The sequence below is a fragment of the Eschrichtius robustus genome, chromosome 2, assembly GCF_028021215.1.
Source record: "Eschrichtius robustus isolate mEscRob2 chromosome 2, mEscRob2.pri, whole genome shotgun sequence".
NCBI classification, from domain to species: Eukaryota; Metazoa; Chordata; class Mammalia; order Artiodactyla; family Eschrichtiidae; genus Eschrichtius; species Eschrichtius robustus.
The window spans coordinates 160854805-160869343 of NC_090825.1; the positions used below are offsets into that span (position 1 = coordinate 160854805).

The 14539-nt window shown below is 44.2% G+C and overlaps 1 protein-coding gene across 1 annotated transcript in view; it reads right to left on the reverse strand.

The window, feature by feature from the left end:
* MAML1 (mastermind like transcriptional coactivator 1) overlaps positions 1 to 14539 on the reverse strand; it is a 44471-nt gene that overhangs the window by 4978 nt on the left and 24954 nt on the right. The window contains exons 2-4 of the mRNA XM_068536516.1: positions 4535 to 5947; positions 2036 to 2275; positions 437 to 533 (exon numbers count right to left, since the gene is read on the reverse strand). Coding sequence (XP_068392617.1) covers positions 437 to 533; positions 2036 to 2275; positions 4535 to 5947 — 1750 coding nt within the window. The remainder of the gene's footprint in view (positions 1 to 436; positions 534 to 2035; positions 2276 to 4534; positions 5948 to 14539) is intronic.

Here is a 14539-nt window from a genome sequence, read left to right on the forward strand (position 1 = left end):
AAAGAAAAGAAGCAAAAGGCCATACAAGTGCATTAAGTCTCTCCTTATCTGGAAAATAGGAGAGGGTCATTTTTTGAACAGACACATAATGGTAGAAGCAAAGAACTTTCTTAAGAATTACAGAAGCCACCTCCTATTGATAAGATACCTTCCAACTACAGATGATTTTGCCTCAAAAGATTATACAGCCAGGGACCCAGCCAAAGCACTTAGCCAAAGTAGTCTGCCTCTATGACTTTCTTCTCCTGACCTGTACGGTAACCAGAACGCTAGGCTCCTTATGCAGAATGGAGTTACAGGAGCATATACATCCATTTAGCATCTATAGCATAAAGCTGGGCAGACAGCAGGAACTCAGCATGAGTGGAACAGCCTACCTGCTCTGTCCAGTGCCTGCCTTCCCCTGCCCCACTCCACTGCCTCAGACACTCCTCACCTGTGAACTGTCCAACCTGTTGTGGGAAGGTGCTCTGTGTTGGGTCTTGGTACTGGGGTGGCGGGCGGGTCAGATGGCGCTGAAATTGTTGCTTCTCCTAGAAAATGCCAATAACAACAGAAAACAACAAGACCCACATAAAACAAAAACAAAGCGATTAGAGAAAAGTAAACTGTCCAAATTTGTTACTCAGAGGGACTCCTATGGAGATAATGCTTGTAATCTCATTTGGGGGACTCTTAATAAATTGCAGTATGAGACAGAAGGATGGGGCAATGATTTAAAAAAAAAAAAAAAAAAAAAGGTGATATATCAGTTAAAAGAAAAAAGAATGGCAGACCAGGGAAATGCAAATCAAAGCCACAATGAGACAGATACCACTTCACACCTACTAGGATGGCTAGAATCAAAAAGACAGGTAAGTGTGTCAAGGATGTGGAGAAACTGGCCCCCTCACACACTGCTGTGGGAACGCAAAATGGTGCAGCTGCTTTGGAAAACAGTCTGGCAGTTTCTCAAAAGGTTAAACTAAAGAGCTACCGTATGACCCAACAATTCCATCCCTGGGTGTATACTCAAGAGGACTGAAAACCTATGTCCACAAAAAGGGGAAATAACCCAAACGTCTATAAACTGATGAACAGATAAATAAAATGCAGCATATTCATATAATGGAATATTATTCAGCCACAGAAAGGAGTGAAGTACAGATACATGCTACAATATGGTTGAATCTTGAATGCATTTATACGAAATGTCCAGAATAGGTAAATCTATAGAGATAAAAAGTAGATTTAGTGGTTCCCTAAGCTTGGGAAGATGGGGGAACAACTTTTAATGGGTACAGGGTTTCTTTTAGGTAATGTTCTAAAAGTGGCTGTGGTGATGGTTTGTGTAACTCTGTGAATAAACTAAAAACTATTTGAATTATACACTTTAAATGGGTGGATTGTGTGTCATGTGAATTACATCCCAGTAAAGCTGTTATTTAAAAAATGGCAGAAATGAGGCAGTAATGTGGGTTTTAAAGTCATCCTCAATCAACTTTATCCTCTGGGTAGCTAGTTCTCTTATGTCTTAAGGATGTAATTTAAAATCCTGAGAACTCCTGTAACCTTGGTACCTGAACACTACATTTGGTGACCAAGTGGGTGAACTGCAGGACTGGGAGGGGGCTTGTCAGTCCTGATTCTTGAACCCCAGCACCTCAGGGATGTCTTCATTTCCCTGCTTTATGTTCTCCCTTACAGCAATCTCTACCTTTACAAAAAAGGTGGATCCCATAGCAAACTGGTGGACCAGTGAGCTCAGTGCTTTGGTAGCTGCTGACAAGGGACATGGAAAAATGTTCCTAACACGTACAGTTTTAGCCACAGATTCGGCCTTCATTGATCCCCACTGAGTGACATAAAGCTGCTCTGACACAGGCTACCACTGTCTGAGAAACACCACACTCCTGTCTCCAGGAGTCCTCTAATACCGGGCATACAATCACAAGTCCACATACATACACACTGGAGCTTGTAGCCACTGCAGTGGCTTGGGAGGCAGCCAAACATGGGAAGGGATGGTGGGGTTTTCTTCCACCTTTCTCTTTACCTGTTCTGCCAGAAGGTGCTGTTGCCTTTGCAAAAACTGCTGTTGTTGCAAATGCTTTTGTTGCTGCTCCCTCTGTTTCTGTTGGTCCAAAAGCAACTGATGCTGCTTCATTACAGCTGCCTGCTGCTGGTCACTGAGAAAGGAGGTGCTACTGTGAGTGCTGGCCACGGACACGGCGGGTGGCTGAGTCCCCACACTGGCAGCCTGGGTTGGACCAGGGACGCTGGGAGGGTTCTGGTCCTGTCAACACAGAAAGGGGGTCTCAAGTCAGGTGGGACACACTGAAGACTGTAAGCCCTGATCAGAGAAGATGAGCTGCATCCAGTGAAAGGCTGGCTCAAGGCTCTCTCTCGAAGCCTCTTCTTCCCTGCAGGTGACTCCAGTGAAACCACCCCCTAGGGTGGGGCTGCAGACCAACAGCACTAACACCTGAGTATCCAGGCATGGCAATGAACAGTCACTAGCTGCATGTTAGGTTGGTTTCCTATGATTCACCCACCGGTGGCACCAGTGCGATTTTACATTTAAGCTCGTATATTTGTATACACAGTTCCAGTGGCTACTGTAGCTTATAAATGCTCCCTTACTGGAATGCATGGGTGTGGACAGGTCCCCAGAGGAGGAACTTCTGAGGGGCTCTGGTCGATGGAGATGCTACATTCTGAGTGTGCAAACCTTGGGCCCCCGGTGGCAGGGCTGTCCCTGAACCTCCTGAAATTACATGGTTTGTCCACCTGTGTACAGCATTTTCCTGGGAAGAGACTGCTTGACTTTTGTCAGATACTCATGCTCAAAAAATACTGAGTACCAATGAGAACTTTAATGGATATTCTCTATTAATACCTGGACCTAAAGTGAGAGTCATGTCAAAGGTTACCACAATATTACCCCAACATCATTACTTACCTTTAAAAGAAAAGGAGAAATTTTAACTCATACAGGAAAAAGGCAAAAAGCAGTTATCATTTAAACAAATTCAACTTTTTGAGCTTCTCCCCGGTCCTTATTTATTTGTATGTATGTATGTATGTATGTATGTATGTATACATTTGGCTGCACCGGGTCTTAGTTGCGGCATGTGGGATCTAGTTTCCTGACCAGGGATTGAACCTGGGCCCCCTGCATTGGGAGTGTGGAGTCTTAACCACTGGACTACCAGGGAAGTCCCTCATTTGTATATTTAATCTTTTTACAAGATTCTAATCTTTGAGCAGACAGATTCTGAAGTAATCTCCTCACCCCAATCACCAGAAGCTTATGGACTACAAGAGTGTCTTGTGAGGTGCAAAGTACTACTGAAATGGCAGACATCACTGTGCAGCTCTTTCTTTAGGATGCTCTCAGTGGCTGTGTAGCAGTTTAGTGGCTGAAATAATTAGAAGTATAAACGTTTACACACGCATTCTTCTGCTGACAGATGCTTAGACTGCCTCCGGTTTTTGGCTATTAGAAATAATCATGCAATGAATATCTTGTATGTAACTTTCTTCTTTTTTTTGGATTATTTCTTGCAGGGGTATATAATGTGTCAATGCTTACGAACATTTTTATGGCTTATGAAAGATCCGAAATGTCAAATTACTTTCCAAAAGCATTGTGCCCATTTACACACCCTCACTACTATCTGAACATGTCAATTTCCTCATAGTATTACTAGCATTGAGTTTTTTAATTTTTAAAATTTTAGAGTGTGCTACAAATAGACTGCAGGCTTACAGCAGTGAAAGAAAGGAGGTAATGCAATACACCCAACTGCATGTGACACAACTATTGTCACACAATTGTTAAAAAGTATCAATGGATCTATATATATATATATGTCTTCTATAGATATAGAAGACAATCCAGGACACACTGTGGAGTAAGAAAAGCAAGTGCTAACTTTGAGGAAGTCCGGGAACACTCTGTGTTTGTTTACTACACAAGCCCTAGCCATGAGAAGGCTTCCAGTGGGAAGACATTTTAGAACATATTCGAATGTGAGTAGAAGTGCAAATAATGATCATCATAGAATGGTACTTGACCATTCTCCACCCTACAAAGCCATGTGATTCTGCCAGGCTTGAATGTCTTGACTAAATAACCTGTTAGGAAGCAGCACTCACCTAAATGTTATAAGCTTACTAAAACTTATGGTATTTTGAACACACATGTCTGAAAAGCGCTATAAAAAAAAAAAAAGCAGAGCCTCTAAGGACATTAAATGTGATCTTGCCACAAATGACTTAAGTTGTATGGCATGAAAGAGACACCAGACCAAGTGCAGGGGATTCCTCAAACGGGTATACAGTTAAAACCAAGTTACACTAGGGAATTTTACCCTATTTTTGTTTATTAAGAATCAATCCTCATTTGCTTGGTCAATTTTCACTCCCAAGGGAGTCAAAGGACGAAAGTACCAGCTCCCTCCCTCCCTTTGTTCCGCAACTACCTGGGTTCTGGTAACCACACTAGGATGGAGTGTGGATGCAGAGTAACAGAGTAAAGCCCTGTGCTCACCTGGCTAGGTGGAACCAGTGATCGGAAGGGCAAATTTCCTGGCTTTGGTTTCATTAGAAATAAGGAGTTCTGCTCGTTGTTCAGATGAGACAGCTGCTGGGGAAGATAAGCCATCAGGGTCGGCTTGCTCTGGCCAGCCCCGGGGCCGCCTTGCCCACAGTCTGCTTTGTAGTGAGAAAGGGGTTTGGTGTTGCCGTAGTCCAGCACTGATCCTTGGTTAGCCACGGGATTCTGATTCAAGTTACTTGGTGGCTGGTGACTCAGCAGGTTCACATGGCTGGGCTGGAGGTAGGGGCCTCCGGGCCGAGGGGAGCTCTTGTTCACACTGGGCATCATGAGCAGTTTGGAGCTAGTGAAGTCTTGCTTGTAACCGGGAGGGCTGGCAGGTTTTTCCATGGAATAAGGGACATTTAAGGGACTGCGGGAGGGGCCTGTCTGCTGCCACGTGGATATCTGGCCTGGAGCTGGTGCTGGGGCAGCCTGCTGTGGGTTCTGGAGCATCTGCTCACGCTTCTGCTTGGCAGCGATCTGCTGGAGTTGGTGGGCAGAGGACAGCTCTGAGCTCCCGCCTGGGCCCTGGCTAGGCAACACCACACTGGAGAGGGCTCTTTGTGCATTCTGGGCCTGGGCTGATGCCGACATCAGGTTGGGACTGGGATTGTCCACCCCAGGCTGACCAGAGGTGTGGAACAGGGGCTGAGAGCCCCCTAGGCTGGGTGAATCTGTGCTCACAGGGCCAGATGAAGGCCCCATAAAGGTCTGTCCTGCAGACCCAGCCCTCACTTGAGGAGAGCCTAACTGTTCTTGTTCAAAGGCTGCTGGAGAGAATTCTGTTTTAATATTAATGTCCTGTGCCAAGGGGGTCTGTGTGGCAGAACCGGAAGACTCTGGATCCTTCTTCTCTTCAAAGTCCTCATTAAATAGATCCTTCATGTCTTCATCAGGCACTGACCTGTTCAGCTCCTCGATGAGCTCCTTCCACTCCTGCTCATTAAGGTTGAGGTCAGGCATGAGGTTGCTTTGAGATATGGAGCCTCCGGCCCCTGCGATCATGCAAGGCAGGTCATCCACGGGCTCCTGCTTCAGTTCTTTATTCAGGCTCAGGGGAAATGACTCACTGGGGTTGCTGCCTCCATTCAAGTGGAGGCTCGAGTCTGCCAGACACTTCTTGTTGATGGAGTCCAGCCCCAGTGAGTGCTTCCCGCTGGCCTGTAGGGCCTCTGTGCCAGGCTTGTCAGGCTGACCAAGGGGGGAGGCTGGAGGCAGGCCATTGGAAGAGACGGCAACTCCCAGAGGGGCCTCCCGGCGGGTCTTCTTATGCCCAGGAAAGAAGTCTCCATAGCCATTCTGTTGATCACCATTCTGAGGGGATGTGGCACTATCGAGATTCCTCTTCACTGTATCATGGAGATGCTGAAAAACAAGAAAAAGAGTGACTTATATATATACCACGTATGAGGCCCGTCTGCTTCTAATGGTGACTTAAACCAGGGGCCTGTATCCCTGCAGTGCTCTCCTGCCGATTTAGCTTGCCCAGTTTACAACCCTCACTTCTGGGAACACCCCCCCATTCCCCCTCCAGGGTTGTCTCTGCCTCTTCCTCTCCTGTGGCCTTGCCTGAGTGAAGACTAGCTCAGCTGTGGGAAAGTAATCCGGCTGCAGTCAATGCGTCAGTCCCTGGACTCTTGTAGCTCTTTTTGTAGGACACAAGCCTGATGCAGCCCACAGTCATCTAATCTGAGGGTGTGACTGAGAATGGAGCTAATGAGAAAGAGCCAAAGGATACATATATATTCTTGAGGACATCATTTGCATCCCGGATCTAGGTTATACACGAGACCAGCCATCCCCCTGGACTTTTCACTTATGGGAACCAATAAATTCCTCCTTGTGTTTAAGCTGGTTTAACCTGGATTTCTGTTGCTTTTAGCTAAAGGCGACTTGGCTAGTACAGGCTCTTTTTCAGGCCTTGTTGGGGGCTGATCACAAGCTCCAGGCCTCCATCTTGGTGCACAGGCATTTTCATGCCCTTCCTCATCTTTCTAGGTGCCCTTGCCCAGCTCCACCCCTTCTCTCCAGGCTAGGCTGCTTCCTCATATGCCTTACAGGCCTCTGCCTTTTGGATTTTGTCCCACTCTGCTCCCCACCAACCGTGAGCATCTTCTAACCCCTGCACCCAGTCACCAGCACTCCCAAACCCTACCACTTCTTAACAAGACCATTAATTTGAACACAGTCAGGTCTGTCTGGCAGTTACTTACTTCCCCATGTTCTCCTCAATTGGATTTGTTCAACTAACCTTATTAAGAGTCTACCGTGTGTCAGGGACAAGTGCTGTGGGGATATCAAGACAAATGAGGTGGTCCCTGCTCTTCATGGGCTTCCAATCTTCTAGGACATGGGACATACATGGACATGGCTACAGAATAAGACAAACACCATATGCAAGCCATAGAGCAATAAGCACCCTGAGAGTTCAAGGGCAGGAGTTTCATGGAGAGAATATGACAGGGAAGAGAAGAGGTGGTATCTTTCCATTATTTCCCAGCCTCGTTTTCAGCTACCAGGACACAACTCTTCCACTAAAGAGGCACCTGCACTCAGCCTCTATACATGTCTGCTCCTTTCCTATGTTTACTTCTGTTACATTTTTGTCCTTTATCCCCCACTCTCAATTCCAACCTCCTCCCCAACCACTGGCCCTAAGCATTTATACTGTGCTATTTACAACATTCCAATTAACAGCTTTCATTATTATCTTCAAGCAGATTTCAGAGGAGTCAGAGAGTAGCACAGGACACTCTGTGCTGCTTTCTTCTGCTGCAGAGAAGGGCCACAGTGACCCACCACATCCACCCCAGGAGGCTGAGCACAGAAGTACCTGACCCCCTGGGTGGGGGGTGGAGGGAAGGAGGGGGCCAAGGGCACCAGCTCTCAGCAGCAAACTACCTGTAGACACAAATGTGCAATGAGCAAGAAAACAAGGAGGGCAATTTATCAGTCTCTGAGTTCCAATTTTAATGTTCCATTCCCTCTCCTTCAAGATTTTCTTATTTCTTTTTTTTTTAAATTTATATATATTTTTTTATTTTTGGCTGTGTTGGGTCTTCGTTTCTGTGCAAGGGCTTTCTCCAGTTGCAGCGAGCGGGGGCCGCTCTTCATCGCGGTGCGTGGGCCTCTCACCGTCGCGGCCTCTCCCGTTGCGGAGCACAGGCTCCAGACACGTAAGCTCAGTAGTTGTGGCTCACGGGCTTAGTCGCTCCGCGGCATGTGGGATCTTCCCAGACCAGGGCTTGAACCCGTGTCCCCTGCATTGGCGGGCAGATTCTTAACCACTGCGCCACCAGGGAAGCCCCTATTTCTTAACTGTTAAAGCTGACTGCACAGTGTTCTATAAATCCTGGCTAAGTATTTCTTTAAATGCATATCTGGGTACTTAAGTTAGCTCAGAAAAGGTTAGGAATGCTCAATAAATGGAACTGTAGGGCAGAGGTATAAGCAAAACATGATCCTAGGACTCAAGAACACAGCCCCTACGTATAGAGGGAACATATCTCAAGATAATAAATTTATGACAAACCCACAGCCAATATAATATTCTGTGGTGAAAACCTGAAAGCCTTCCTGCTAAATTCTGGAACAAGACAAGGATGCTCACTCTCACCTCTTCTATTCAACACAGTACTGGAAGTCCTAGCCACAGAAATCAGACAAGAAAAGAAATAAAAGGTATTCAAATTGCAAGAGAAAAGATAAAATTGTCATTATATGCAGATGATATGATACCATACACAGAAAACCCTAAATACTCCACACAAAAACTACTAGAACTGATAAACGAATTCAGCAAGGTAGCAGGATACAAGATTAACATACAGAAATCAGTTGCATTTCTATACACCAACAATGAAATATCAGCAAAGGAATGTAAAAAAAAAAAAAAAAAGAATACCTTTTAAAATCGCACCCCCCCAAAATAAAATACTTAGGAATAAACCTGACCAAGGAGGTGAAAGACTTAGACACTGAGAACTATCAAACATTAATAAAGGAAACTGAAGATGATTCAAAGAAATGGAAAGATATCCCATGCTCTTGGATTGGAATACTTATTAATACGTTAAAATGGCCATACTACCCAAAGCAATCGACAGATTTAATGCAATCCCTATCAAATTACCCATGACATTTTCCACAGAACTAGAATAATCTTTTTTTAAAACATGTTTTAAAAGATTTATTTATTTATTTATTTATTTAATTTATTTTTGGCTTGTGTTGGGTCTTGGTTGCGGCACGTGGGATCTTCATGGCAGCACATGGACTCTTCGTTGCAGCAAGTGAGCTTCTATCTAGTTGTGGCATGTGGGTTTTCTCTTCTCTAGTTGTGGCACGTGGGTTCCAGGGCGTGTGGGCTCTGTAGTTTGCAGCATGCAGGCTCTCTAGTTGAGGCGTGTGAGCTCAGTAGTTGTGGCACATGGGCTTAGTTGCCCCGCAGCATGTGGCATCTCAGTTCCCTGACCAGGGATCAAACCCGTGTCCCCTGCATTGTAAGGCAGATGCTTTACCACTGGACCACCAGCGAAGTCCCTAGAACAAATAATCTTAAAATTCATATGGAACCATAAAAGACCCAGAATTGTGAAAGCAACCCTGAGGAAAAAGAACAAAGCTGGAGGCATAACCCTTCCAGACTTCAGACAATACTACAAAGCTAGCTATAGTAATCAAAACAGTGTGGTATTGGCACAAAAACAGACATATGGATCAATGGAACAGAGGGTCCAGAAATAAACCTACACACCTACAATCAATTAATCTTCAACAAAGGAGGTAAGAATATACAATGGGAAAAAGACAGACTCTTCAGCAACTGGTGTTGGGAAAGTTGGACAGCTGCATGTGAATCAATGAAGTTAGAACACACCCTCTCACCATACACAAAAATAAACTCAAAATGGCTTAAAGACTTAAATGTAAGACATGACACCATAAAAATCCTAGAAGAGATCATAGGCAACACATTCTCTGACATGAATTGTACCAATGTTTTCTTAGGTCAGTCTCCCAAGGTAATAGAAATATAAACCAAACCAAACAAAAAAACCAAATAGGACCTAATGAAACTTACAAGCTCTTGCACAGCAAAGGAAACCATCGACAAAATGAAAAGACAACCTATGGAATGCGAGAAAATATTTGCAAACGATGAGACTGACAAGGGCTTAATTTCCAAAATATACAGACAGCTCATACAACTCAACAACAAAAAATCAAACAACCCAATCAAAAAATGGGCAGAAGACCTAAATAGACGTTTCTCCAAAGAAGACATACAGATGGCCAATAGGCATATGAAAAGATGCTCAACATGGCTAATTATCAGACAAATGCAAATCAAAACTACAATGAGGTATCTATCACCTTACACCGGTCAGAATGGCCATCATCAAAAAATCTACAAACAATGAATGCTGGAGGGCTTCCCTGGTGGTGCAATGGCTGGGAATCCACCTGCCAATGCAGGGGACACGGGTTCGAGCTCTGGTCCGGGAAGATCCCCCATGCTGTGGAGCAACTAAGCCTGTGCACAACTACTGAGCCTGCACTCCAGAGCCCGCGAGCCACAAGTACTGAGCCCACACGCCACAACTACTTAAGTCCCTGTGCCTAGAGCCCATGCTCCGAAACAAAGAGAGGCCACCGCAATGAGAGACTCACGCACCGCAATGAACAGCAGCCCCCACTCGCTGCAACTAGAGAAAGCCCGTGCGCAGCAACTTAGACCCAACGCAGCCAAAAATAAAATAAATAAATTTATATTTTAAAAAAACCCTTTAAAAAATAAAATAAAATAAATGTTGGAGAGGGTGTGGAGAAAAGGGAACCCTCCCATACTGTTGGTGGGGATGTCAGTTAGTGCAGCCACTGTGGAAAACAGTATGGAGGTTCCTCAAGAAACTAAAAATAGAATTACCATATGATCCAGCAATCCCACTCCTGGGTATATATCCAGACAAAACTATAATTCAGAAAGATACATGCACTGCTATGTTCACAGCAGCACTATTCACAACAGCCAAGACCTGAAAACGACCTAAATGTCCATCGACAGATGAATGGATAAAGAAGATGTGGTACATATATACAATGGAATACTACTCAGCCATAGAAAAGAAGGAAATAATGCCATTAGCAGCAACATGGATGCAACTAGAGATTATCATACTAAGTAACGTAAGCCAGAAAGAGAAAGACAAATACCATGATATATCACTTATATGTGGAATCTAAAATACGACACAAATGAACTTATCTATGAAATAAATAGAATCACGGACATAGAGAACAGACTGGTGGTTGCCAGCGGGGAGGGGTTGGAGTGGGAGGTTGGGGTTAGCAGATGTAAGTTTTTATATACAGAACGGATAAGCAAGGTCTTACTGTATAGCGCAGAGAACTATATTTACTATCTTATGATAAATCATAATGGAAAAGAATATAAAAAAAAGAATGTATATATATATATGTATAACTGAATCACTTTGCTGTACAGCAGTAATTAACACAACATTGTAAATCAACTATACTTCAATTAAAAAAAAAAATACTGGGACTTCCCCGGTGGTCCAATGGCTAAGACACCATGCTCCCAATGCAGGGGGCCCAGGTTGGATCCCTGGTCAGGGAACTAGATCCCACATGCCACAAACAAGAGTTTGTGTGCCACAACTAAAGATCCCGCTTGCCGCAACAAAGATCCCGCGTGCTGCAACTAAGACCTGGCACAGCCAAATAAATAAATAAATAAATATTAAAACAAAACAAAACTAAGAACACAGCCCCCTACAACACAAGGACATGTGTGCTTTACTTTCATGTAGGTTTTTCTGCTTCCTGCTGCCACCTAGGGGTGAGAGGGGGAAAGGAACCATAATCCTAAAATGGACCCTTTATAAGATCCTTTGTTTTAAAAGTTTCCTTCTGGGAAGGTAAATTCATACCCATTTAATCGGTCAGAAGGAAATAAAAATGAGTTGCTAATTTTCGGGGGGGTTATTCTTTCTATTATTTCTTTTTTTTGGAAAATCATTTGTTCCTCAGTGTCAGGTTTGGGCTCTCTGTAAACCCGGGAGCTCAGTTTTCTATTTTCCTAAGGGGGAAGATGGACACCTAAGAGGTCAACGCACCTGGTGAGTCAGCTGATTGTCCCATATTAGAAACAGAATCCTTCTTTGCTATAACAGTTATAAAAGCTACCACGTCCTCTTTCAATATCCACATGTAAACAGCTACAGACAAGTTCCAAAGACAACTTAATTTTGCAATACCAACTGCTTTTAGCCAAAGGAAACGCCAGGTCATTTTCTCAACTGTGCACAAAATTTAACTGGAATGATGTAGGTGGGTTTGGGAAGTGTGGAATATGGTGGCTCTGGCGGATTTCTGAGTCTCGAGCATTTGCAGGAGTGCCTGATATGTGCAGGGCACTGTAGAGGAAGACAAAGATGAGTAAACCATGGAGGCTGATCTCTAGGAATTTAAAACAGAGATGGGAAAATGGTCTGAACTGATTATAAATTATTTAAGAACAAACACAGTAAGAGCTATAAAGCATACAAGACTGGCTGCCCTTGTGCTTGCCCTCAGTGTCTCTGGTACTTCTGGGTACTCAGCTCAGAGGTTTCTGTTGTAACTACCTAATGGTCTCCCGATGCACAGGGTTTCAGGAGGATTCAGTTCTGGGATAATGTGATCTGGTGCTCATTTCCTCCACAAGGGGGTTTTGTTGAAGAATACTTCATGCTTGATGGTAAACTGGAGGCCCTGCATGCTCACCCAGTCAGTCCTGACTCCTACCCTAGCCTGTGCCACCCATCATCTTCTACTCTGGGAGAGGGGCCCCAGGATATCAACGGTGAGTCAAGCTGGAGTTGCCACACCTTATGGACACCAAATCAGTATCCTGTCCCCACCCACCCACTAGTCCTCACTTAGTGAGGACAGTCCCTCACCTAGTCTCTACTTCCACCACCCACCAATGAAATTCCAGTGTGCTTTGTGGTAAAACTCCCCCAAATGAGAGTTCTCCCACTCTGAGTTAACAAACAGATGTGGCTGTTCAAGACAGGGGTGGCTCTCTCATCAATGTTCCTTATGCACTGACATGTAGATGAAAGTACAGGTTGACAGGGACTTCCCTGGCGGTCCAGTGGTTGGGACTCTGCACTTCCACTGCAGGGGGCACAGGTTCAATCCCTGGTCAGGGAACTAAGATCCGCATGCTGTGTGGCACGGCCAAAAGAAGAAGGAAAAAAAAAAAAGTATAGGTTGACAATATAGAGGTTCCTCAAAAAACTAAAAATAGAGTTGTCATATGTTCCAGCAATCCCACTCCTGGGCATATATCCAGACAATACTATAATTCAAAAAGACAGGGACTTCCCTGGTGGTGCAGTGGTTAAGAATCCACCTGCCAACGCAGGCGACATGGGTTCGAGCCCTGGTCCAGGAAGATCCCACATGCCGCAGAGCAACTAAGCCCGTGAGCCACAACTACTGAGCCGGCGCTCTAGAGCCCGCAAGCCACAACTACTGAAGCCCATGTGCCCTAGAGCCCATGCTCTGCAACAAGAGAAGCCACCACAATGAGAAGCCCACGTACTGCAACAAACAGTAGCCCCCACTTGCTGCAACTAAAGAAAGCCTGCGCACAGCAACGAAGACCCAACGCAGCCAAAAATAAATAAAAAATAAATTTCTAAAAAATAAAACAAAATAAAATAAAAAAAGATACATGCACCCCTATGTTCACAGCAGCACTATTCACAATCTAAATGTCCATCAACAGATGAATGGATAATGAAGATGTGGTACGTTTATACAATGGAATACTACTCAGCCGTAAAAAAGAAGGAAATAATGCCATTTGCAGCAACATGGATGCAACTAGAGATTATCATACTAAGTAAAGTAATTCAGAAAGAGAAAGACAAATACCATATGATATCACTTATATGTGGAATCTGAAATATGACACAAATGAACCTATCTACAAAACAGAAACAGATTCACAGACATAGAGAACAGACTCGTGGTTGCCAAGGTGGGTGGGGGGTCGGGGAGGGAGGGATTGGAAGTTTGGGGTTAGCAGATGCAAACTATTATATATAGAATGGATAAACAACAAGGCCCTACTGTATAGCACAGGGAACTACATTCAATATCCTATGATAAACAATAATGGAAAAGAATTTTTTTTTTTTTTTTTTGCCACAGCGCACAGCATGCAGAACTTCTCCGACCAGGGATCGAACCTGTGCCCCCTGCATTGGAAGTGTGGAGTCTTAACCACTGGACCACCAGGGAAGTCCAAAAAGGATTTTATTAAAAAATGTAATATATATGTATAACTGAATCACTGCTGTACAGCAGAAATTAACACAACATTGTAAATCAACTATACTTCAAAAAAAAAGAGTATAGGTTGAAACATATAAAATCATTTACCTCTTAAGGTAATAGTAGTTAAATATTGGTAATTTCAACCTAATACCATGCTCACCTTTCTTTTCCCCATGAGCTCTTCTAGTACCCTGTATATACAGTGAGGACCCTCAGGAACCCCGACTGTTGTTGGAAAAGATCCTCTAAAGGTAAAGTGGATCTATTTTCATGCAACATTAAAGGTTTCAATGATTTGAGGAAAAATCAGTGAGGTCCAAAGTAGCAACTTTGATAAGGCACTAATTTGAGCCAAATGCTGCAAGGACAAGTCATTACTTCCTTAGTGTGCCTCGAAGACCACTCAGCACCTGCACTTACTATTCCCCACTGATTCAGAATCTCACTCAATCTTCAAAGGTACCCTGAAGATGAGTATCACTGTTTCTGTTTTATAGCAGATGAAAGTCAGATTACATGAGGTTTCCTAAAGTTTGAGCATTCAGAGGTCTTGGGAAGGATCTGCAGCAGATCCCCACAGCCCTGCCCCTTCCCTGATCG